The sequence below is a fragment of the Strigops habroptila genome, chromosome W, assembly GCF_004027225.2.
Source record: "Strigops habroptila isolate Jane chromosome W, bStrHab1.2.pri, whole genome shotgun sequence".
Taxonomy (NCBI): domain Eukaryota; kingdom Metazoa; phylum Chordata; class Aves; order Psittaciformes; family Psittacidae; genus Strigops; species Strigops habroptila.
In genome coordinates this window covers 12,275,515-12,302,206 of record NC_044301.2, presented here as the reverse complement: position 1 = coordinate 12,302,206, position 26,692 = coordinate 12,275,515, and the positions used below count along the sequence as shown (strand labels likewise).

The 26,692-nt window shown below is 43.1% G+C and overlaps 1 protein-coding gene across 1 annotated transcript in view; it reads right to left on the bottom strand.

Annotated features, from left to right (window-relative positions):
- Nucleotides 1-26,692, bottom strand: part of LOC115619166 (chromodomain Y-like protein 2) — a 70,443-nt gene that overhangs the window by 2,730 nt on the left and 41,021 nt on the right. The window contains exons 3-5 of the mRNA XM_030511213.1: nt 20,269-20,486; nt 5,439-5,611; nt 293-503 (exon numbers count right to left, since the gene is read on the bottom strand). Of these exons, the coding sequence (XP_030367073.1) occupies nt 293-503; nt 5,439-5,611; nt 20,269-20,486 (602 nt within the window). The remainder of the gene's footprint in view (nt 1-292; nt 504-5,438; nt 5,612-20,268; nt 20,487-26,692) is intronic.

The following is a 26,692-nucleotide window of genomic DNA, read 5'->3' as shown; positions in this document are numbered from 1 at the left end:
CTCTGTAACACTACTCCGCTAATGCATTTCTTCCCTTTTCTACCATGATCTTGACAATCTTTGCTTTTTCAACCTGTGTTCAATCCTTCTCGAGTACAGCATGTGTAATATACTGAATTCTGAGGTCATTTGTGATAAGAAATTGGTAGGGATTAAATGAACTTTCTAGAGATTTCATTTCAATTCATGACAATTAAGAGAAACAGTTGTTTTCTGTTTTACCTTTTAAAGAGAGAGAGAAAAGCACGGATTTAAGAAAGGTTCTTCAGCAAACTGAGGTGGAAAACCTTACCAGTGCAACCCCCAGAATTTGTGGGAATGTATATGATGAGCAACCAGCTGGAGTGAGTCGGATTGTTGCATATGGTGTCTGAAACCATGCCTTCTCACTTGCCCAAACGATATCACATAGTGGTAAAATAGAAGCTCCTAACCCAAGAGCAGGGCCATTGATAGCAACCACAATGGGCTTCTTAAACTGAATAAAAGCTTTTACAAAATCCCTAAAATAAAAAATAAAAGAAAGACCTTGAATACAGAAGTAACACTCAGATAAATACACAAGCTTAAAGTACTTAATCTGAAAACAAATTAGAACCACAGATGAAAACAATAAATGCCATGGCCCGGTTTTATGAGGTCAGAATTGCAAGATACTTTCTAGTTTGCACATGGAAAAGTTTGCTTATATTTAGTTATTTAATCTTTTGAGTATCTGGGGTATTAAATAGTTCTGTATATGCTGTATGTGAATTGATTAATTAGAATGCACTGACTTTTTGCAGTATGGTTTGCTCAGTTTTAGTTTTACTTCCGGAATAGTAATTCATGAGTTTGTACACATAGTGCTTCTCGGTTTGCTCCACAATGGCTAGTATGGATTCTGATGATCTGGTTTTGCTAACTTGATGAACATATTATAGTGTGAAAGACAGAAACCTCATAGGTGGATTGATGAATATTCATTTTTTTCTAAGTTCTCTTAAGACCCTATGTCAGAGGTTACTGCAAGTCCCATCCATGGATTAGGAGATAGTAAATGTTTCTGGCACACCAGCAGAAAGAACAAGACCCACAAAGGGGAGTCAGAGAGAGAGAGAAATGTCTGAACAGGGAAAGAATTAGCCAAGTGATCTGTTGGGTCTTCACTGCAAATGTCTTCAGCAAAGACATAACAAAGTAGATGCCCTTGACTGCACAACAGCACATGCGAAGTGATGGGAAATAATGGGGAAGTAAATGTGATCGGATTCATCTGGATGAATGAACTAGAACATGCTAAATTCTGTGCAATGAGGAGATATTTAAAATAAGCTACCTACAAGCAACAGTGTAAAGACATCTGTTGAATGTAACAGCCTATACCCCAATTAGGAAAAAGCATGAGTGTAATTGTAGGCAAATTATGGGCTCCAGCAGCTCAGTGCACAGCAGGTATATGGAGGGAAACGAGATGCTCAATTACTTTAGAAAAGAGACATGTATAAATCAAATTCAAAACAAAAGAGGAGAGTCTGTTCCTGCACTGGATATTTATTAGATCCAGAGTGCATCTTTGCTGACAGATTTGAGGAAAGAACATTTTGTCAAACGTGCCCTTTGATGGTGTCCTGGGTTCAGCTGTAACGGTTATTTTTCTCCTTCTTAGTAGCTGGTATAGTGCTGTGTTTTTGACTTTAGCCTGAGAACAACGCTAATAACACACCGATGTTTTTAGTTGTTGCCAAGTAATGCTTACTCCAATCAAGGACTTTTCAGTCTCATGCTCTGCCAGGGAGGAGGGGCACAGGAAGCTGGGAGGAAGCAGAGGCAGGACACCTGACCCAAACTAGCCAAAGGGGTATTCCATACCACAGCACATCATGCCCAGTATATAAACTGGGGGGGAGTTACCCGGAAGGCCCAGATTGCTGCTCGGGTTGGGCTGGGTATTGGTTGGCAGGTGGTGAGCCATTGTATTGTGCATCACTTGTGTTTATTGTTATTTTCCTTTACCCTTTTAGTTTCATATTCTCTCCCCTTGTTATTTCCCTTGTCATTATTATTATTGGTGGTAGTAGTAGCAGTTTTGTATTATACTTTAGTTATTGGACTGTTCTTATCTCAACCCGCTGGATTTACATTCTTTCAATTCTTCTCCCCATCCCTCCAGGAGCGGGGGGAGAAGAAGGTGGGGGAGTGATCGAGCGGCTGCATGGTTCTGGGTTACTGGCTGGGCTTAAACCATGACAGATCGGTTGTGGCTCTGCCACTGAGGTCAAAAAGACCCAGACTTCTGTATCTGAGAGCAGGGGCTGTGCCCGGCAGATTAGAGTGCCAATCTGGTAAAAAATGGAAAAGATACCAAAGAGAAGTGTTTTATGGAACTGAAGTGCAAGGGCATTGCCTATATTTTAAATGAAAACAAAGAGTCTGAGGTGAGCCAGGATTACACATTCAATGAATGAGTTCTGTTTTTCAGGCTATCTAGTAAGGTGTTGATTTTTGACCATGGGAAAATAGATCCTCATGGGATTTGATGCAGCTTTCTTCACACTGTGAGTAGTAAAACAGATCAAGTGGCAAGACAAAGAGAGCAAAATAAGGAAAACAGTGTTGTGGAGTAAAGCAGGAAGGATGTGTTGATATATGAGACTGGAAGTGAATATGGAAAAGCGATTAGGAATGTGCAGAGGAAGCAGATGATGGGGAGGAAGAACAAAGCAGAACACATTAGTGGAGGGGAAGGGTTGAAGGAAATGTGAAATCTTCATATGAGTGAGCAAGGAAGGGAGGATCTGGAGATGGGGAGTGGAACAGAACATTGAGAAGATACGATGAGCCTCTGTCATGAGGGAAGGATGGGAGCGCAGAGGATGGTACCATGGATGGGTGTGGAACATGCCACCTGTAGGATGGAGTGGAAGGCTATGATATTGGGAGCTTATGAGGGGAACAAATGCCTGCATTTGGTCTACAGAAGCTGCAGTGTCCAGCACTCCACTTATCTGTGTTCCCTGTTTGGTACGTTATCTGTTTCAGTGAATTGTCTTTGTACCCAGAATCTGGTATGTTTCTACATCTCCGAACTGTATGTTCACATCTGTAGTTTCTGGGCTAGAAGACCCTTGTTTCATTTGAAGGCAGTCTTTGAAGAGGACTTAAAATTGTAACTGTTGTTCCACAGGAGAGCCAGAAGCTCAAAGACAGGAAAAAGTGTCACATGCGGAAGGCTTTTGGTTTTGCTAGAGGATATCTGGGAAGTTGACCATCAAATACACTTTGGGATGCTGCAGGCCAGGGCTCATAAGTATGTCAAAGGCTATAAAGAAGTTGAGCGAGTGAAGTCATCCTTCTTTTTTTTCTTTTGAGCACACCCAGAATTTTATGTATTGGGTCACATAACGATGCCTGACTGATGATGTGAGACTGATGCTGGGAACGTCTTCCAGTGGGGCTTTCTCCTGCTGGGTTCTGTAGGTCACATACATACAGCTGAAGTGCAGTCTGTCTGCCTGCCTCTTCCCTGCTCCCAGAGTGCAATGCCAGACACATGTCTGGATGGTGGCAGCTCAGGCTGATGGATCTATGTTCAGTACCTGGAGAGGAGCTACAGGGCCACACGCAAGCTCCAAAGGCAGTGGATGAGGACAGGGGCGAAGTGAATAAATCATTCATATAAGATGAAACTTGATGGGTAATTTAAACTTCATTTTTGACCTGTGATCACTATATGAAATCCATACTTCAGAAAGTGGAAACATACAGTAACCAAGATTTTAATTTCATTTTGATGCAAGTCTAACTTGATGTACAGCAGTGGAGGCAGAGATCTGTTAATGTGTTTGAGGACATCCTAACCACTGAAAAAGCAAAGCATACATTTTTTTTTCTACTCTTATTACAGTATATTTTCCATGAGTTGAGTCCTTTTTTTGCACAAAGCACAGAGAGTGCTAAATGGAAAACATAGTGTATTGTTTCCAGAAGTACAATAAATATCTATTTTCAGTGGTCCTGAATTCGATGTTCTTGACAAGGAGCAGTACATTGTACCAGTATTTCCAGAGTGTTTTGTGAGTCCAAGGATAGAAAAACTGAGTGTCACAGCCTGGTCTATACTCATTTATAAGTTGAATTGATAAGTATACCTGTATGTTAAATGTGCGTGGATAAATGTATAGATATATAACAATACCTATGAATAATATTAAATTTGTGTCTTCTAATGCAGTGCAAGTATGTCTGTGTTTTCAAACAAGAATAGTGATTTTCTTTCCTCACTTATTTTGGTTTCACATTATAAAAATCCCTCACACACACAAAAAAAATAAAAATTTAGGATGTGCCCTTCAAGAGGTTTTTATTTTTTTTAAGTATCACTAGATGATATTCAAGCATAGCTAGGGTCTTAAAAACATGTCAACATTTGTTATATTTAAGAAGTACATTTTAAATTCTGTCAAAATAATTACTACTTTGAGAATTTCAAAAGTATTAAACTAAATCCAAACTGATCTGCAGTAGTTGTAACCAAGATAATTCGTGGTTAATACGTCATGTAATAACTAAATCCGATCTTATGTTATATTAACATATGCAAAAGATAGATCTGTTGTAAAACAAATTCTTTAATATTCCTTCATAGAACTGTTGCATAAAATTGTTGCTCTCAGAAGAGTAATATTTATTTGTAGGAAGTGGGGGAAAAAATATGGACCAAACCCTCTCCTGGTACAGACTGGTGAAATACCATTGGCTTTAGTGGAGTGATGTTGATTTATACTGGAAGATCTGCCAAATATGTATAAAGAATACCTTGTGGATAATGGAAATATTTGGTGATGTATTGTGCAAATTGATTTGTAGCCTGCATGTCATAAACCCTGCATTTCTATTAAGGTAATGTGAGATATATATATATATGGAAAGTCACATTTTACTTATGAAAATAAAACTACATTTACATATATATTAAGTTATTTAAGTTTAAGAAAAAGAGTGAAGACCCTTCTAATTAAGGTTCTGAAATACAGTGGCAGACTGCTATTTCAACAGGATATGAGTAAGCCATGGATTCTTGTTTATACTGAAATTCATTACAATGATGAACATCAAAACAAGTAAAGTATCTGCCTTTCAGGAACCACTTTAGAACATGAAGCAATAACTAATTTGGATAAACAACAAAGTTGGATTTGAATTTGGAGGAATGATTTCAAATAATAAATACAGAGAAACTGAATAAAAGAAATCCCTGTGGATATCACCACTGGAATGAATGTGCATTGTTTTCTAAAAAGGAAAGGTCCAAGGTTCTTCTTTCTAAACAAATTTGTAGGACTATAATTAGAATGCAACCAACACTTAAATATACAACATTTTTTGGACCTGATAAATATCTTCATAATCACACACTGCATTTCATAATTTAGAGATCATAGGTAAGCTTAGGTCACCTTATAGCTTCTGCAATCCTAGTGCTTTCCTTTCTTCTGTCATTGGATAACCTGCCAATTAAATATGAGTAATCTAGGCCACTACAGAACACACTTCCCACTGCACTGAGAAGTAAGAGTTTACTGTCATCAGCTGATGCATTGCACAATGCTCTCCGAACTTCCTTCATGATCTGTGGATAAAGAAAAGTAAACAATTCAACATGCATGCCATTGTAATATCATTTCCCTAGTTTTACAAACCTTATTGATTTTGAGAGACTTGACTTAACTTTTGAGCACTATTAATACATCAATTATATATATATTTATCTAATTTTAATAGACTTAGAATGAGAACACTGAGAGTTTACAAAATATTTTATATTTAGAAGTGCTTTGTTGATGCTTACTAATTCAAAGAGTTTTTAGGACTTGGCTGTTCTTAGCTTTTTCTATGGGAAATTCTAGCCAGCTTATGCTATCTGGTTGCAATTTGATAATTTCAAATATCACATTTTTATTTTCATCGGGTGTATTCAGTGTACATCACTGTATCCTCAGTAACAATAGCCTATTAGCCTCAACAGGCTGTAAGCAAAACCTATAAACCCCAGTTTTCAGTTCCTCAACTATTTTGGTTTATATGACTTCAACCCGAGCAAAGCAGGACAAGAGGACATCACACACATCAACATGACAAATATATTATTCATTTTTCTGTGTTCAATGATATTGTTAAAGTCTACAAAAGTTAGAGCAAAAAAAGCCACTCAAGAGACATTTTGACTGATTTACAACTGGATCAAAGCTATTAACTGCACCATAAATCAAACCTAATCAAAATCTATATAGAACTGAGCTGCTGGTATTGTAAGAAAATGGCCTTTCATGTGAGCAGAGAATTGTTTTCCTAATGATTTTTAGAAGGAAATATTATTTCATGAACTTCTGATGGTAACTTCCTGTTTGGTCACCATTCAGCATGGTTTGTCAGTTGTCATTGATTTGAGCCATTTCAGCTTCCACTCTTCCCTTTAGTGATTTGCTCCTCATTCAAGGGCCATGAGTTCATCAAGTGTGACACTTCCTGTGCTTAAACATACTCATGTGTCAAAGTATTTCCTATAGGCAGGGTCCTGTTGAGTCAAATTTTTCTCCTTTGTACTGCAAGATTTGCTGTTAGTGTAAATTTAGGTAAAAGATAACAGAATGTGGTTGGGAAATTAGATATGGTTTCCATGTGAGAGAAACCCAAGATTTTGAGCTTGTACTTTTTTTCACTACTTTCTGTTTCCAAAAATTCTTTAGATCGCTGAAGTGCCTTATTTAAGAAATGTCCCTAAACACAGAAGTTCTGCTTATACAGTTCTAGGTAGCCTTTTATTAGGAATCCTGTAGCTTGTGAGACCAAGCTTGAACCAGTATGTTCAAACCCTGCAGTGTAATGCCTGCTTTCCATATGTGTTTGCATAAAAATGATTGCTACTGGCTGCTGAAATCAGGACAGGAGAAAGCAGGTGGTGAACTTTCCGATGCTTCACTTTTATAATTGAACTTCAGAACACCTGTAATACTGAGTATGTGACAGTGGGTGGAAGTGATTAAAAGCAGCAGAATTTGGAAGTGTATTTGAAATTCTTGTGCAGGTATGAAAATGTCATCAGCAATTTTACAAGTACTGTGTATTCCCAGAATCTCAGAGGCTGTATCAGCCCTCACCTGGTAAAAGCATAGCAAAACTGCACATTTTGTAAAGGGGAAACAGAGAAAACCCCCCTAAAATCTCTGTTCAAAGTTAAAAAACAAACTTTAGAAGGTGGTAGATGTTAGAATACAAAACAACATGTATTTTGATATTCCTAGTTCCATGTGAATGCAAGATTGTCCTCAGTTTATTTTAAATGTTCTCAAAATCTGCTCTTTCTTAGGGAGGATGTATAAATAATATCAGGGAATACCAGTCAAACATTTTATATATGAGTGTTGTTTATCATTCAGCAAGTTTCTTTACCATTCCCCTTCCTCCAGTGATATTTGTGCATGTACCATCTCTTTGATGTTACCACTGCTATCCTTCAAACACATCGTTACCATTCCAAACCTGTCTCTTTTTTATCTTGCCCCTCATTGATTTGGATGGCTAAAGCCATCTGAAAGTATACCAAACTTTTGAGCAGAGCTGACACTACTTGTAGGAAAACCCAATATTCTGCTATCACTGTTAAATGTTTTGGAGAGGGTGATATTAAAAGCCTGTTATTATGAATTGATTTATCAGATATGGTGGAAAATGGGTAGGCTTCAACAGTATTTTGGATAGTACATTTGAGCAGGAGTGGAAATTTAGTTCCACTGCTCCACTAGTTTATAGCAAAAGAAAACAATATCAAAAACCAGGAAACCATAATGTGTCAGTGTTTTCAGGCTCCAAAAATTATTATTTCTTTTAAAACTGTAAGTTTGTCATTAGCTTTATAATCAAAAGGTGCTCAGAAACTCATTGGAATACACCAATGCCAGCAAAGTCAATCCTGGCTCCCTTGTTCTATGCCCAGTCCTTTGCTGGTGTAGTCCAAAATCCACCTGATCATCTTGTCATTCAGCCTGGTTCTAGCCAACCTGATGTCCACTGTTGTTTCCCAATGCCTTGGCATCATGGCTTTCCTCACTCATTATCTGGGTATGGGTATTTCTCCACAGATGTTTCTATGATTATAGGAAAGCTACTAATAATAAAATAAAGACAAAAAAGATGGTTTGTCTGTAGGGTTGTAGAACTGTGTATTAAACTGCAGTACTGTAAAGTAAATGTAACTGCAGTCTAGTTTTAAGCACAAATTTCCATTTAATGCTGTAGCGAATTCAGTTTACAAATATAGAGATACTACGTGTGTCATGGTTTAAGCCCATACAGTAACTCAGAACCACGCAGCCACTCATTCACTCCCCCCCACCCCCCCTGCTCCCAGGGGGATGGAGAGAATTGAAAGAATGTAAATCCCACGGGTTGAGATAAGAACAGTCCAATAACTAAAGTATAATACAAAACTACTACTACCACCACCAATAATAATAATGACAAAGGAAATAACAAGGGGAGAGAATATGAAACTAAAAGGGTAAAGGAAAAAAACAATAAACACAAGTGATGCACAATACACCTGCCGACCGATATCCAGCCTGACCCGAGCAGCAATTTGGGCCTTTTGGGTAACTCCCCCCAGTTTATATACTGGGCATGACGTGCTGTGGTATGGAATACCCCTTTGGCTAGTTTGGGTCAGGTGTCCTGCCTCTGCTTCCTCCCAGCTTCCTGTGCCCCTCCTCCCTGGCAGAGCATGAGACTGAAAAGTCCTTGATTGGAGTAAGCATTACTTGGCAACAACTAAAAACATCGGTGTGTTATCAGTGTTGTTCTCAGGCCAAAGTCGAAAACACAGCACTGCACCAGCTACTAAGAAGGAGAAAAATAACTGTTACAGCTGAACCCAGGATGATGTGTCAGATTCCATGTTCCTTTTTTCTCTTCCATAGTCTTTAAACCTTCCCACATTTTGGTATAACTATGGCATTTGTCCAATAAAATTTTACTTTTCCTAGTGGACCATATCTAAAATTTGCAAGGCTCTATAGCATTATTCTCCTATTCCATGGGGTTTTTTTCATTAGCTCTTTATGGTCTTTTAGTTAATTTTCAGTTGTGGGGACAGTATTTCTATTTGAATACATTTGACTAACATTTCTGAGGAAGTATTTACAAACCAGTGTGGGCCAGTTATTTAGCTTGTGATAATCGATCGAATTTTAAATATAGACCAGGCCTAATGCTTCACCTACTGTTTTATTGAAACCCAAATATATAATAAAATTATCACTTTCTCAAAAGTTGCTTAGTTTTTTAATCCTGTCAAGAAAATAAACTGGTTCTTTCCTTAACAGGACACCTTATATTGCAAAATAAGCATAAAATGTTTAAAAACTTCATTAAACTTCTAAGAGCTTATTTTAATGCCTTTTACTGGATGTAGGAAATTTTAAAAGGCAATTGGTGCCCTTTGCTTTCAATCTTGCATTCTGGGGAAATCACAGAGCTGAGAATTTATTACCATGATTACACAAAGTCTCTTGAACACGAGCCTCTTATTCATATGAACAGGAATACTGCTTTAAACATTTAATTTCTCTGAATCTCTAAGGATTCCCTGTTGATATTCTTAAAGGTAAATATTCCATAAATATTATAGTAAACCAGAATTTTAAAGTCATTCAGTTGTTCTTAGAACCTCTTCCTCACCTGCACATTTTTACATAAATACACCTTTTGTTACTTGCTGACTCTGTGCAGATTGTGAGTCCTTTCTGTTGGATCAATGAAGGATGTAGGAACCTATAATGCTGGCTTCAGGCAGAAGTACTGGCTGAAACCCACAAGTTGTCTTTGTATGAGAGCAAAAATACAGAGAACAGTAAACTTGTACCTGCCTCTTTTTTTTTTTTTTTAATTCATTTTATTTTATTTAAAGTTAAGAAAAGTTGTAAGTAAGGAGAAGTGAAGGCAAACCAGTGCTCCAAAATGCACCTGGTAGAACTTCAAACCCTGTAATTCTCATGGCTAGGAATTTGAAACCTGATTCTTTTGTATTTGAGTATCAAGTGTATTTGAGGTTGTTATATCAGTCTTCACTGGAAACATTAGCTGTTTGGAGTATGTTTTGCTTTTAATTCAGGGGAATATTAATTCCTAGCTCTATTAATAGTGTAAAGTAAAAAGAGTGGCTGTATCCATTTAATCTTAAGTTTGAAACAGAATTTGGATCCTTGAAATGTGCAGAGTTAAAACAGCAACATCATCATTGGAGAAAGAACTTCAGAAGTAGCAAAGAACCCATGAGAGAAAATGCCCTAATGGAATTTATAATGATGAAATACTTCCCATATCTATTTAGAAAATTAATTTTAAAAGTAGCAAGCCTAAGCCACTGAAATAAAAACAAGCTGTGCTGTTTCATGACACTGGCTTGGAAGTATTATAAGGTCTTGTAAAACATAAGAAAGAATTTCTATAGTGGCCTGAACATTTCTGTAGAAAAAAGCTCAATTACCAGAGTGGCACTGAGCCAACTTCAATCAGCGTAAAATGGGCTGGAAGGAGCATGGGCACATTTCATGCTAAAATCACCTGCACAAACCCACAGGTGTGATGTGGTTACCAAAAACACAGGATGAAGATTCAGGGGGTTTTTTGCATAAGTTCTTTGTTATTTTTATTAAATGGGCATAAATACCAGAGGCCAATGGTTGAAGAAAACTATTACATTTAATCTGAAGATCAAGATCATAGAATCATAGAATCGTAAGGGTTGGAAAGGACCTTAAGATCATCTAGTTCCAACCCCCCTGCCATGGGCAGGGACACCTTGCACTAAACCATGTGGTCCAAGGCTCTGTCCAACCTGGCCTTGAACACCGCCAGGGATGGAGCATTCACAACCTCCCTGGGCAACCCATTCCAGTGCTTCACCACCCTCACTGTAAAGAACTTCTTCCTTATATCTAATCTAAACTTCCCCTGTTTAAGTTTGAACCCATTACCCCTTGTCCTACCACTACAGTCCCTAAGGAAGAGTCCCTCCCCAGCATCCTTATAGACCCCCTTCAGATAATGGAAGGCTGCTATGAGGTCTCCACGCAGCCTTCTCTGCTCCAGGCTGAACAGCCCCAACTCTCTCAGCCTGTCTTCATATGGGAGGTGCTCCAGCCCCCTTATCATCCTCGTGGCCCTCCTCTGGACTCGCTCCAACAGCTCCATGTCCTTCTTACGTTGAGGACAACAGAAATGTATGCAGTACTCCAAGTGAGGTCTCACGAGAGCAGAGTAGAGGGGCAGGATCACCTCCTTTGACCTGCTGGTCACGCTTCTTTTGATGCAGCCCAGGATACGGTTGGCTTTCTGGGCTGCAAGCACACACTGCCAGCTCATGTTCAGTTTCTCATCAACCAACACCCCCAAGTCCTTCTCTGCAGGGCTGCTCTGAATCTCTTCTCTGCCCAGCCTGTAGCAGTACCTGGGATTGCCCCGACCCAGGTGTAGGACCTTACACTTGGCTTGGTTAAACTTCATAAGGTTGGCATTGGCCCACCTCACAAGCGTGTCAAGGTCCCTCTGGATGGCATCCCTTCCCTCCAGCGTATCAACCGAACCACACAGCTCGGTGTCGTCGGCAAACTTGCTGAGGGCGCACTCAATCCCACTGTCCATGTCGCTGACAAAGATGTTGAACAGGACCGGTCCCAACACCGATCCCTGAGAGACACCACTCGTTACAGGTTTCCAACTGGACATTGAGCCGTTGACCACAACTCTTTGCGTGCGGCCATCGAGCCAGTTTTTTATCCGCCGAGTGGTCCATCTATCAAATTGATGTCTCTCCAATTTAGAGACAAGGATGTCATGTGGGACAGTATCGAACGCTTTGCACAAATCCAGGTAGATGATGTCAACTGCTCTGCCGCTGTCCATCAGTTCCGTGGCTCCATCATAGAAGGCCACCAAATTGGTCAGGCAGGATTTCCCCTTAGTGAAGCCATGTTGGCTGTCACCAACCACCTCGTTGTCTTTCATGTGCCTTAGCATGTTTTCCAGGAGAAACTGCTCCAAGATTTTGCCAGGCACAGAGGTGAGGCTGACTGGTCTGTAGTTCCCTGGGTCTTCCGCCTTCCCCTTCTTGAAAATGGGGGTTATATTACCCTTCTTCCAGTCATCGGGAACTTCACCTGACTGCCAGGATTTTTCAAATATGATGCACAGTGGTTTAGCAACTTCATTCACCAGCTCCTTCAGGACCTGTGGATGGATTTCATCAGGTCCCATAGACTTGTGCACGTTCAGGTTCTTAAGATGGTCTCGAACCTGATCCTCTCCTACAGTGGGCCTAAGGTCTTCATTCTCACAGTCCCTGCATTTGCTTTCCAAGACTTTCGTGGTGTGGTCAGAGCATTTGCTGGTGAAGACTGAGGCAAAGAAGTCATTAAGAACCTCAGCCTTCTCCAAATCCATGGTAGCCAGTTCTCTCGATAGCTTCCGGAGAGGGACCACGTTGTCCCTAGTCTGTCTTTTATTTGCTACATATCTCTAGAATGCTTTCCTGTTATCTTTCGCATCCCTTGCCAAACTTAATTCTAGCTGGGCCTTTGCTTCCCGGGCAATGCTCCTATATTCTTCCCAGGCCACCTGTCCTTGCTTCCACCTTCTATAAGCTTCTTTTTTCCCCTCTAAGTTTCCTCAGCAGTTCCTTGTCCATCCATGGAGGTCTCCTGGCCCTCCTGCTGCACTTTCTTCTAGTCGGGATGCAACACTCTTGAGCACGTAGCAGGTGATCCTTGAATATCGACCAGCAGTCTTGGGCCCCCCTGCCCTCTAGGACTATATCCCTTTGAACCTTACTAAGGAGGTTCCTGAAGAGGCCAAAGTCTGCTTTCTTAAGTCCAGGGCAGTGAGCTTGCTGCATGCTCTTCTCACTGTCCTGCGGATCTCAAACTCAACCATCTCGTGATCACTAGAGCCAAGGCTGCCCTGGAGCGTCACATTTCCAACCAGTCCCTCCCTTTTGGTGAGCAAGATAAAGCACAAAGGCAAGTAGGGCTGTTTAGGGGTGAGAGTGATTTTGTATAAGTTTAATTTTATAATGATTGTGGTCAGTGCACACCTTTTTTTCCTAACATAGATGGCTGAGAATAACCACACCACTATTTTAACCACACCAAGTAGACCTACTCTGAGTAAATGAATAATTTACTACTTGGCAAATATAATTTACTGAATGTGAAGTTAGTGTTTCTTTTGACAAAATGAAACTCCCTTTCTTCACTTTGTAGGAGTTTTGTGTTTGTACTTTCTGTTCACTAGTGATAAGAGGCCTCAAAACTGAAAATGTTGTAAACGTCCCTGAAATACTCTGACAGTTTGTCTCACCTATGGCTATGGGTGACAAAGTGCAGGGACAAGGAATTCAACATATTCCTCCTTTCAGTTCCTTGGATTTTTGCTGTAATTGCCAGCAAGGATGTAGAATTGCCAATATTGGAGGTGCTGGATTTTGTGGTGTGAATGATCATAGGCGGCAGCCTGGATCCACACCAAAGAAGTCGTTTCATGTTTGCCAGGAAGCAGCCTTCAGAGGGCAAGAGCTTTCAATTGCTCTCAGCCTAGATGAGTTTTAAACAGACATTATCAATGTGGAGAACTTATTTACATTGATTAATTCCTGGCCATCCAGATCCTGGTCAGTAATGCAGTTTTGTAAAAGGTATTTCCTAGTTTTCAAGTAAGCTTCAATAAAGGTTCTAGAAATAGTCTACGCCAGTGATGCAAGAGAAGGACTATTACATGCTTATCATCTATTCTTCTACAGAGGTGGCTTCCCAGCATATTGAAAATTTCCAAGGAATGAAGTGGATTAGTTAGGCAGACCTGAAGAGCCTGAATTAATTCACTGGTTAGAGCATTTGAACACTGCTGATGTGGAACAGCACAGCCAGCACCGTAAGGGTATGTCTGTTCAGCTTGAACATACCAAGTCCTCGATGTCATACTTTTTCAGGCCCTTGAGCTCTTCATTTAAATTACCTGTGGTGTCAATTAGTGGTAATTAATAAATGGATGGAATGATGGATTTGATGCAATCTAATGCGTTTTAAGGAATTAGTATTAAAAGCAGGTGTTTGGTGTTCTGTGTTAGTTACCAAGATAGTTCTTTTAAATATGATACAGTTTAAAAACTAGGAGTTTAAAAACTATTTAGTTTCATTCTGTGCATTGATGTCCGTGTATAGATGTGCGTTTGGGAAGGGGAGTAAAATTTAGGGCTCATCATACCTGCCAGTGGTTTTATCTGAAGCTCATTATAAGTAATTAATTTCAAAGTTATTCAGTTTCTTATTGGATAAAATAATTCCTCAAAGCTACAATCTACTTTTCCCTCAGATGGTTCTCAAACTGATATTTCATATCCTGTTATCTTGAAGTTACTGTATAAGAAGAGCTGCATTGGCGTGTATGGAGGGCAGAAGAGGCAGAGTTCTGCCACACTGCAGGCAGCCTGTGGAGGAACTTTGCCTGCAGAATGCTCAGAGAAGCAAAACTGGTGCTGGGAGGCAGCTCCTGTTGTTTCCTCTCTGATCTATAGTAACCCCTTTCAATCAGTCCATTACTGCCCATGTGCAACAGGGCTCAAGCATGTTCTCTGCTCTCCAGGACATTTATTGACACCCTTTTAGTTCTGACATGGGAAAGGTACACCTGGGCATTGCTGCCCACTATGATGGGATCACAGGGAATGGAAGGAAAAGCTTCTCAGCCCTTCCAGTAACCCATATATCTACTGGAGCAGTACAAGCTCGAGGTGAGTATCTCCAGAGAGGACGCCTTTAACACCGGAGCGGGGGGAAGCACAGCGTCCCGGAGCCTCAGTTCGGAGCGGCAAGAGCGACCGAGGGAGCCTCAAGTCCTCGACAGGACTTGCCCAGGAGCCGGCAGCTCAGCTCACGCGAGCAGCTGACTCACAGGGGGCGGCGCCAGGAGTGACGGTGGCAGATTCAAAAGGGCCATCATCGACCACTAACGATCAATTGCCGAGATGAGTATCTCCAGAGAGGACGCCTTTAACACCGGAGCGGGGGGAAGCACAGCGTCCCGGAGCCTCAGTTCGGAGCGGCAAGAGCCACCGAGGGAGCCTCAAGTCCTCGACAGGACTTGCCCAGGAGCCGGCAGCTCAGCTGACGCGAGCAGCTGACTCACAGGGGGCGGCGCCAGGAGTGACGGTGGCAGATTCAAAAGGGCCATCATCGACCACTAACGATCAATTGCCGAGGTGAGTATCTCCAGAGAGGACGCCTTTAACACCGGAGCGGGGGGAAGCACAGCGTCCCGGAGCCTCAGTTCGGAGCGGCAAGAGCCACCGAGGGAGCCTCAAGTCCTCGACAGGACTTGCCCAGGAGCCGGCAGCTCAGCTGACGCGAGCAGCTGACTCACAGGGGGCGGCGCCAGGAGTGACGGCACCAGCCCTCAGTGGGTAAAACCCATCCCAGGGAGCGCGAGCGACCAGGAGCGCGGCGAACAGGGTGTGGCACGGCAGTTCGCGCAGGCAGGGCGAGCGGGCAGCGAGCGGGATGGTGAGCACGCGCCTCAGGAGCAGGGCCCGCTCTGGGAGCTCTGCCCCGGCGGTGGCCAGCGTAGGCACCCAGACAGAGCCGATGAGAGGGGAGGCTGCGGCGCAGACCTCGGAGTGTAGAAAGTTCCTCGACTGGTCTCGTGAGGCGGGGGTGCGCGATGGACAGGGCTGCACTCGGTGCGCTCTGGTGGAGGTCCTCCTGCAGCAGGTGGCTGAGCTGCGGGAGGCTGTTGGAGAGCTAAAAGATGCCAGGGAAGCTGAGAGGAAGCTGGGCTGCTTGCTCCAGGCTCAAACTGCGCAGGGGCTGCAAACGTCCAGCATTGCTCATATAGGAAAGAAGGAGGGCAGCAACCCAGGAAGCTGGGAATTAGTCACGAGAAAAACGAACAAAAAAAGGAGGAAGAAGACAATTAACAACAAGGGGCTTCCTCCTAAATCTGATGTCCCCACCCAGAACCGCTTCACAGTTCTGCAGGAGGCTAATGAGAAAGCACCCACCACACCTAATGAGCACCCTGCTGATGCACCAGTAAAGAGGATCGCTACTGGTGCCTCCAGGAAAAAGAGGAGGGTCATAGTAGTAGGGGACTCTATTTTGAAAGGCACAGAGGCGCTCATCTGCCGGCCTGATCCAGTCTCAAGGGAGGTGTGTTGCCTGCCGGGGGCTCGGATCAGGGATGTTGCTGAGAGGCTGCCTGCTCTAGTAAGTCCTGCTGACTATTACCCCCTTCTAGTGGTCCATGTGGGTGCTAGAGATATAGACAGCAGTTGCCTGGAGGACATTAAGAAGGACTACAGAGCCCTGGGAGAGGTGGTTAGGGGCTCTGGAGCTCAGATAGTTTTTTCATCGATTCTCCAGGGCAAAGGGGAGGACCTTAAAAAAGCTAGGCGTGTCTGGCAGGTTAATAAATGGTTAGAAAGCTGGTGCCATAGTCAGGGGTTTGGCTATTTAGAACATGGGGCTCCATTTGGGAGGCCAGATCTACTGGAGGCTGGTGGAGCTGGTCTGACAAAGAAGGGGAAGAGCTGTTTTGGTAGGAGGCTTGCCAGGCTGGTCAGGAAAGCTTTAAACTAGATGTGTTGGGGGAGGGGAGCATTGATCCATCCCAACACTCCTGGTCAGTTGCCAGCACCTGTAATAAGTGCTTGGAGCCATGTAGAGATGTTCCAGCTGCCCCAGCCATTGAGTCGGCTTCATTTGGAGCTCAGCTAAGGTGCCTCTATACAAATGCCCGTAGTATGGGGAACAAACAAGAGGAATTAGAGATGTGTGCAAGGCTACGGGAATATGATGTCATTGGTATCACAGAAACATGGTGGGATGGCTCCTATGACTGGAGTGTCGGAATGGAAGGTTACAGGCTGTTTAGAAAAGACAGGCCAGGCAGACGGGGAGGGGGCATTGCTATCTATGTCAGTGATAGGCTAGAGAGTATGGAACTCTGTCTGGGGATGGGTGATGAGGTAACAGAGTGTTTGTGGGTCAGGATCAAAGGGAAAACAGCAACAGGGGACATTACGGTGGGGACCTGTTACAGGCCACCTGATCAAGAGGACTCTGTGGATGAAGCGCTCTACAGACAGATAGGAGCAGCCTCACGCTCGCAGGCCCTGGTCCTCATGGGGGACTTCAACCATCCTGACATCTGTTGGAGGGACGGTACGGCCCAGCAGAAGCAATCCAGGAGGTTCCTCAATTGTGTGGAAGACAACTTCCTCTTTCAAGCAGTAGAGGAGCCGACGAGGAGAGGTGCCATGCTGGACCTTGTGCTCACCAACAGGGAGGGACTGGTTGGAAATGTAATGCTCCGGGGCAGCCTTGGCTCTAGTGATCATGAGATGGTTGAGTTTGAGATCCTCAGGACGGTGAGAAGAGCGTGCAGCAAGCTCACTGCCCTGGACTTCAAGAAAGCAGACTTTGGCCTCTTCAGGAACCTCCTTAGTAAGGTTTCATGGGATACAGTCCTAGAGGGCAGGGGGGCCCAAGACTGCTGGTCGGTATTCAAGGATCACCTGCTACGTGCTCAAGAGTGTTGCATCCCGACTAGAAGAAAGTGCAGCAGGAGGGCCAGGAGACCTCCATGGATGGACAAGGAGCTGCTGAGGAAACTTAGAGGGAAAAAAGAAGCTTATAGAAGGTGGAAGCGAGGACAGGCGGCCTGGGAAGAATACAGGAGCATTGCCCGAGAAGCTAGGGACCAGGTTAGGAAAGCTAAGGCCCAGCTAGAATTAAGTTTGGCAAGGGATGTAAAAGATAACAGGAAAGGATTCTATAGATACGTAGCAAATAAAAGACAGGCTAGGGACAATGTAGGCCCTCTCTGGAAGCTATCAGGAGAACTGGCTACCATGGATTTGGAGAAGGCTGAGGTTCTTAATGACTTCTTTGCCTCAGTCTTCACCAGCAAATGCTCTGACCACACAACCCAAGTCTTGGAAAGCAAATGCAGGGACTGTGAGAACGAAGACCTTAGGCCCACTGTAGGAGAGGATCAGGTTCGAGACCATCTTAAGAACCTGAACGTGCACAAGTCCATGGGACCTGATGAAATCCATCCACGGGTCCTGAAGGAGCTGGCGAATGAAGTTGCTAAGCCACTGTCCATCATATCCGAAAAATCCTGGCAGTCAGGTGAAGTTCCCGATGACTGGAAGAAGGGTAATATAACCCCCATTTTCAAGAAGGTGAAGGTGGAAGACCCAGGGAACTACAGACCAGTCAGCCTCACCTCTGTGCCTGGCAAAATCTTGGAACAGTTTCTCCTGGAAAACATGCTAAGGCACATGAAAGACAACGAGGTGGTTGGTGACAGCCAACATGGCTTCACTAAGGGGAAATCCTGCCTGACCAATTTGGTGGCCTTCTATGATGGAGCCACGGAACTGATGGACAGCGGCAGAGCAGTTGATGTCATCTACCTGGACTTGTGCAAAGCATTCGACACTGTCCCACATGACATCCTTGTCTCTAAATTGGAGAGACATCAATTTGATAGATGGACCACTCGGTGGATAAAAAACTGGCTCGATGGCCGCACGCAAAGAGTTGTGGTAAATGGCTCGATGTCCAGTTGGAAACCTGTAACGAGTGGTGTCCCTCAGGGATCGGTGTTGGGACCGGTCCTGTTCAACATCTTTGTCGGTGACATGGACAGTGGGATTGAGTGCGCCCTCAGCAAGTTTGCCGAGGACACCAAGCTGTGTGGTTCGGTTGATACGCTGGAGGGAAGGGATGCCATCCAGAGGGACCTTGACACGCTTGTGAGGTGGGCCGATGCCAACCTTATGAAGTTTAACCAAGCCAAGTGCAAGGTCCTACACCTGGGTGGGGGCAACCCCAGGCACTGCTACAGGCTGGGCAGAGAAGAGATTCAGAGCAGCCCTGCAGAAAAGGTCTTGGGGGTGTTGGTTGACGAGAAGCTTAACATGAGCCAGCAGTGTGCGCTTGCAGCCCAGAAAGCCAACCGTATCCTGGGCTGCATCAAAAGAATCGTGACCAGCAGGTCGAAGGAGGTGATCCTGCCCCTCTACTCTGCTCTTGTGAGACCCCACTTGGAGTACTGCGTACAGTTCTGGTGTCCTCAACATAAAAAGGACATGGAGCTGTTGGAGCGAGTCCAGAGGAGGGCCACGAGGATGATAAGAGGGCTGGAGCACCTCCCGTATGAAGACAGGCTGAGAAAGTTGGGGCTGTTCAGCCTGGAGAAGAGAAGGCTGTGTGGAGACCTCATAGCAGCCTTCCAGTATCTGAAGGGGGTCTACAAGGATGCTGGGGAGGGACTCTTCCTTAGGGACTGTAGTGGTAGGACAAGGGGTAATGGGTTCAAACTTAAACAGAGGATGTTTAGATTAGATATAAGGAAGAAGTTCTTTACAGTGAGGGTGGTGAAGCACTGGAATGGGTTGCCCAGGGAGGTTGTGGATGCTCCATCCCTGGCGGTGTTCAAGGCCAGGTTGGACAGAGCCTTGAGCCACATGGTTTAGGGCAAGGTGTCCCTGCCCATGGCAGGGGGGTTGGAACTAGATGATCTTAAGGTCCTTTCCAACCCTTACGATTCTATGATTCTATGATTCTAAGCTACAAGCCCAAGTCTGACCTTAAGTGTATAATGTTTGGAACAAGGGGATTCATTAATATCATTTATATGTTGTACAACTGTATGAATTCAGCTGAAAATAGAGCCCCTAATTGGTTAAGATTTCACAAATAAGGGCTCATAAAGTGATTCAGAAAAAAAGCAATTGGGGATCAAGATAGACACTCTTAGAATTACTGTCTCAGCATATAGCCTGAAATTCTCCATTTGCAACAACTGGAGCACTATTTAAATTAATAAAATGAAAGAGACCAGATTTCTCCCAAGGATAGTAAATATCATAAATATATAACTTCAACATGAGAAAAACTGCTTCACACAACTCCATGCTGAAAATACTGATTCTGCCATTCCTTTCTTCTGATTTTGGTTTCAGACAGGTAAATTAAAAATTAATTTCCTTTGCATTCTTTTGGATTGGAATCCCAAGTGTGAAAAAGTTAGATATATCTGAACTCCGTATTTCTTTTCTAAGATAATTAATTAGGGAAAAAATACATAAAATCCAGTTCAAGTGCAATGTTTCCAAGATAACCCACACATTAGGATGGCTTTCTTTGGCTGTTATGGCTACATACTTACCTCTGGGGTCAGTGCATTGTTATCTGAAGTCTGACTCGACAGCAAAATATGTGTGAAACCATCTTCTTTCCGGACTACAATGTCCCTGAACCGGCAGTTACTTTCATTTTGACGCACGCTGTATCTTAGTCTCTTATCGAAGACATAATCTTTCTCCCCGTCTAGTTTCCTTTTCACAGTGCTGTGTAGATTCAAGCTTCTATTGGCCAGAGAAGAACCTTTCAGATGGAAAGAATCAAAGCACAATTATGTCTCAATCTTCAAAAAAATTGAGTGATACTTTCTATTGGCTTAAACACAGCTCAGTATTTACAGTAGCCTCTACATGATAAATTTCATAAATCAAAAATGTGCCTGGCTAATCAAATGTGGCCTCAAGCCATTCTTACTATATTCCAATATGCAGTACTTTTTGTTCTCTCATCAGACAACCTCTAGATCCAATGAACTGCATAGCATGTAGGACTGGTACTGTTAATGGGATTCAGTTCTGCTTTGAAAAATCGCTTTGAAAAGCAATTGTATCATAGACTTTCATATGAATTTGGGGCGATCAGCTTTGGACAAACTTGACAGGTTTAGTCCAAATCCCATCTTTCAAAGGTACATCTTCTTCCTTTTATGGTGACCAAAAAGTCATTATCAGTTTCAATTGACAACCTGAATACACAGTTGTGGCACATCTCTACATATCAGTAAGTTAGGGGAGTTCTTACTAAGCTGACACAACTGGCATTCTCTTCCACTTACCCTTGTGGGTAGTGTTAGAAGCAGCAGTTGGCCATCCTCTGCTCTCACCCCAAGCTTCTGCTCTCACCCCAAGCTTCTGCTCTCACCCCAAGCTTCTGCTCATTACATTTGCAGTCAAATGTAGTTACTGACTTTTGACTAATGGATATGACATTAATAGTGGACTTTGTACATAGAAAATATTAGTGCTGATGCCATTTTTGGAAGGTACCCAGCAGTATGGAAAAAAGGGAACTATGACAAGGAAGATACAGTCCCTCCTTAAAAACGAATGAGAATAATAGCACGTCAATTTTAAAAGAGTTTATTCTGAATTACACTGTGTATGAGCTGTAAACTATTACTTTGCTTACGTTTACAGTTCCTTGGTAATAGGCAATATATAATGATTGGTAACAATGCTGAGCTGGAGTGTTGAAAATATCTTTACAAGATTTTTATGCAATGCTCTTTTTCTAATTACAGATGTTTCACGCTATTGCCATGAAAAATAAATCAGAGGCAGGTCATTGAGGAACAGAGTTTAAAGTCACTCTGTTCATTGAAATAGTTTCAATGAAGAAAATTAACTCTATCCCAGCCAAACCCAGCATGTTCTCCAAATCTGTTTGTTGTTTAAATAGATATGAGCCCACAATATGCCGTATTTAAGAAACACCTTTGTTTGTTCTGTTCTTTACTCCTGACAAAGCTGACCTGTTCCAGCTTCTGGTATCAAATAGCCAGGAATTTTTAAAGGGCAGATGACATGAATATTAGAACATAGATTTAAATTTTATAGTTTAAATGACCACTATCCAATTAAAAATTCTCTTTTGGAATAGAAATGCCCTGTCCCTGCATCTTCGCTAGTACTCCACTACTGTCAAAGGGGACAACATGGAACAATATTACTGATGCTGCTGTTGGTACTAGAAAGAGCCTGAAGACTCCAGATCGAGTCTGAGACTGGAGCTCCATTATACTGGGCATTGCAGAAAAGACATTAGAAATTTATAGTCAAAACAGCTGAGGCAGACAAAGAGTAGGAGAGGAAGGGGTGAAATGATTGCAATGAGCCTCAGATCACTTGATGCTTTTGCGGACTTGGATCTCCCCGTCTCATTCCACCGCTTCTACCCACTAGAAAAGGACACCTCAAGCTACTGCTATTTTCAGATATATCTTTTCTCAGTGCTCATTGCAGTCAGATTAATGGAGCAGTCTCTGTGCCACCCCCTACACAGTGATGCTTGTGCTGGTACCAGAATGTGGGTAAGCAGCCATACTGTGAACAGACCTGATGAACTGTTCTGGCTGGAAACTCACCCTGCAAAACCATAGCTAATTTTCAAACAGATCAGGTCCACCTTGTAGCCTCAAGAGTGCTATAACCGGTGCAGAGGAAGGGATGGGAATAACAATCGGGTTATCATGGGAAGGAAAGCTGGACTGTTCCTTTTGTTAGCAGCATGCATTCATGCTGAATGAAAACCATCATGGAGCTAGGGCTTTAATTTTTCTAGGTGAAATAAACCATGCTCCCTTACTCTCCCTGGTAAAACAGCTTGGCATTCCTCAGTCTTCCCAATAGCCTTTCTCTGTCTCCTTTCTGTCTTGTGGGCAATGGTTGATACGGTACATACTTAAAAGCAGTGTTCTGTTGATAATTTACTAATAATTTCAGACTTTTCCAGCTAAGGGAGCATCTGTAAGATATCTAAAAGCAATAAGTTTTGATCCAAACTGAGAAAGCAAGCATATTTGGTTCTCTTTTACTGCCAGTATTGCTCCAGAATAAATAAAACAGAACAAGCTAAAAAAACAAGAGAAAGCAGTGACTAAGTTCACTGAGAATATTTAAATTAAAGGCACCATGAGACTACAAAGATTTTGTAATGGAGAAAAAGAGTGGTTAGCGATACATGACAAGCAAAAATTCTTCAGCAGATGGTACAGATACATAGCAATGTAGAAAAAGGAAAGAATTAAAAGGGGATGTTCTTTGATGCTGCAAGAAACTTGACAAAAAAATCACTCTCAATTACAATATCTGGAGAAACAGAAATGGGATAACAGAAGACAACAAATATAATCAGAAAGAATACAGCTGCCTTCCATCTCCGATGCTATAGAAGAATACAGGAACATTGTCCGGGAAGCTAGGGACCAGGTTAGGAAAGCTAAGGCCCAGCTAGAATTAAAACTGGCAAGGGATGCGAAAGATAACAGGAAAGGCTTCTATAGGTATGTCACAAACAAAAGACAGACTAGGGACAACGTGGGCCCTCTCCGGAAGCTATTGAGAGAACTGGCTACCCTGGATTTGGAGAAGGCTGAGGTTCTTAATGACATCTTTGCCTCAGTCTTCACTAGCAAATGCTCTGACCACACCACGAAAGTCTTGGAAAGCAGATGCAGGGACTGTGAGAATGAAGACCTTAGGCCCACTGTAGGAGAGGATCAGGTTCGAGACCATCTTAAGAACCTGAATGTGCACAAGTCCATGGGACCTGATGAAATCCATCCACAGGTCCTGAAGGAGCTGGCGAATGAAGTTGCTAATCCACTGTGCATCATATTTGAAAAATCATGGCAGTCAGGTGAAGTTCCCGATGACTGGAAGAAGGGTAATATAACCCCCATTTTCAAAAAGGGGAAGGCGGAAGACGCAGGGAACTACAGACCAGTCAGCCTCACCTCTGTGCCTGGCAAAATCTTGGAGCAGTTTCTCCTGGAAAACATGCTAAGGCACATGAAAGACAACGAGGTGGTTGGTGACAGCCAACATGGCTTCACTAAGGGGAAATCCTGCCTGACCAATTTGGTGGCCTTCTATGATGGAGCCACGGAACTGATGGACAGCGGCAGAGCAGTTGACATCATCTACCTGGACTTGTGCAAAGCGTTCGACACTGTCCTGCATGACATCCTTGTCTCTAAATTGGAGAGACATCAATTTGATAGATGGACCACTCGGTGGATAAAAAACTGGCTTGATGGCCGCATGCAAAGAGTTGTGGTAAATGGCTCGATGTCCATTTGGAAACCTGTAATGAGTGGTGTCCCTCAGGGATCGGTGTTGGGACCGGTCCTGTTCAACATCTTTGTCGGCAACATGGACAGTGGGATTGAGTGCGCCCTCAGCAAGTTTGCCGACGACACCGAGCTGTGTGGTTCGGTTGATACGCTGGAGGGAAGGGATGCCATCCAGAGGGACCTTGGCACACTTGTGAGGTGGGCCGATGCCAACCTTATGAAGTTTAACCAAGCCAAGTGTAAGGTCCTACACCTGGGTCGGGGCAATCCCAGGCACTGCTACAGGTTGGGCAGAGAAGAGATTCAGAGCAGCCCTGAGGAGAAGGACTTGGGGGTGTTGGTTGATGAGAAACTGAACATGAGCCGGCAGTGTGTGCTTGCAGCCCAGAAAGCCAACCGTATCCTGGGCTGCATCAAAAGAAGTGTGACCAGCAGGTCGAAGGAGGTGATCCTGCCCCTCTACTCTGCTCTCATGAGACCTCACTTGGAGTACTGCATACATTTCTGGTGTCCTCAACATCAAAAGGACATGGAGCTGTTGGAGCGAGTCCAGAGGAGGGCCATGAGGATGATAGGAGGGCCATGAGGATGATAAGAGGGCTGGAGCACCTCCCGTATGAAGACAGGCTGAGAGAGTTGGGGCTGTTCAGCCTGGAGAAGAGAAGGCTGCGTGGAGACCTCGTAGCAGCCTTCCAGTATCTGAAGGGGGTCTATAAGGATGCTGGGGAGGGACTCTTCCTTAGGGACTGTAGTGGTAGGACAAGGGGTAATGGGTTCAAACTTAAACAGGGGAAGTTTAGATTAGATATAAGGAAGAAGTTCTTTACAGTGAGGGTGGTGAAGCACTGGAATGGGTTGCCCAGGGAGGTTGTGAATGCTCCATCCCTGGCGGTGTTCAAGGCCAGGTTGGACAGAGCCTTGGACCACATGGTTTAGTGCAAGGTGTCCCTGCCCATGGCAGGGGGGTTGGAACTAGATGATCTTAAGGTCCTTTCCAACCCTTACTATTCTATGATTCTATGACTTCCAGACTCTGTGCAGACTGTCTGAAACCTGTGGCATAGCTGGCTGCCTCAGAGCTAGACGTAGGAGTCCTGCCAAGCAGACTGCCACACTGCTCCCGCTCTCAAGGGACAAAGCCTTGGGACCTTGGCTGAGATTTGGAGAAAGTTTTGAAACTCAAGATGTTTGCAACAAACCTTCTGTTATTCAACAAATTGGCATTTTCCTCTGAAACTTTCTTCACTCGTCATTTATAAAATTTCAGACCAGTTCTAGTGTGCCATCTATCCTGATGAAAATGAGTTTGCAATACTAACAGGACACGTGGCAGAATCACAGTGGCATCTTCTGTGCTCAGGGAGTTCAGTAAATTATTGGACTTGTTGAAGAGTAGTGCAAGCGTCTTCGATTTGACATTTCAAATGATGCAAAATCCTGTATCAGGAAATGTGACTTCTCTTAAGTTCTTAGGGCAATATTAGAAAAGAAGCTATTATTTTTATTTTGACCCTTCTTCACCAGTTTCTGTCTGCTCTTCCTTTGGTAGTCTCATCTTTCCTCTTTGTAGTTTTCCCCACTATGCATGTGCTGGGTATCACAAAGCAGGACTAGAGGGACTTCTGACCTTGGGAGTGCTGCTGAGTACAGGTTTTTCAGATGAGAACCAGGTAGGGATTTACAGATCTCTTGCTTTTGCCTACAGGGAGGTCAGAATGCAAGGGAGAAAGGACAGCAAAATACAGAACAGATGTGATGGATTTGGAGAATGAAAAAAACATCATAAAGAAATGTTTTAAAGGAGTTGCACACATCAGCTGTTAGGCCAGGAGCCTTCTGTGCATGGCAGAACACCTGGCTGCTTAGGCAAAGCAGCTTTCTACTGAAATAGAGCTCTCTTACAGAGATTATTCAAACAAGGGCTGGTGGATGCCATTCATGAGCTCTTCTGGGGATAAATGAAAGGCTCATTTGACCTTACAGTTCTTTGTGGCCCTCTAGTCCTTCATTACAATAACAACAACAACAAAAAAGGTTCTAAAATATGGCAGTTAATGCATTTTAAAGATGCATTTCATATCAGAACTTCCACAATGAATAACACAAAACAAATTATTAAAAAAATCTTCATTAGAAACAGTAAGAAAGCAAAGAAAAATAACCTTATACACATCTGTAATTAGATATGCAAGTCTTTTTAAAGAAGCAGGTAGCTATTTAAGCAGTCTTGTATGAGCTCAAACTCATCAAAATACAAAAGCCTGCACTCTCAAATTTAACTGTCATAGACATCATCAGGACTACTTATGCATTTAAAGCTGACCACACATTTTGCTAGTGTGGGAGTCTTTAACAAGATATTTGATGTCTGGATTGAAAGATCCCAGTAGTTACAGGATGCAACCAGTAAGACTAGGCAAGGCCAGTTCTACTTCCCAAATCAAGTAGCATTTGCTAGGTTGCCAGTAGGGTGGAAAATGGAAAGTGGGGTCATATAATTTATGTTGACTTTTGAAAAGTTTTTGGCAGGGCAATTCACAAGAAGCTGTTAAGGAAATGAGTGCTATCATGGGCTATAGAAAGTGGCTAATAAAAATAAATAGTTGGAACAAATGCTTACTTTTCATCATGTCAAATGATTAGTAGTTGGCTGCCC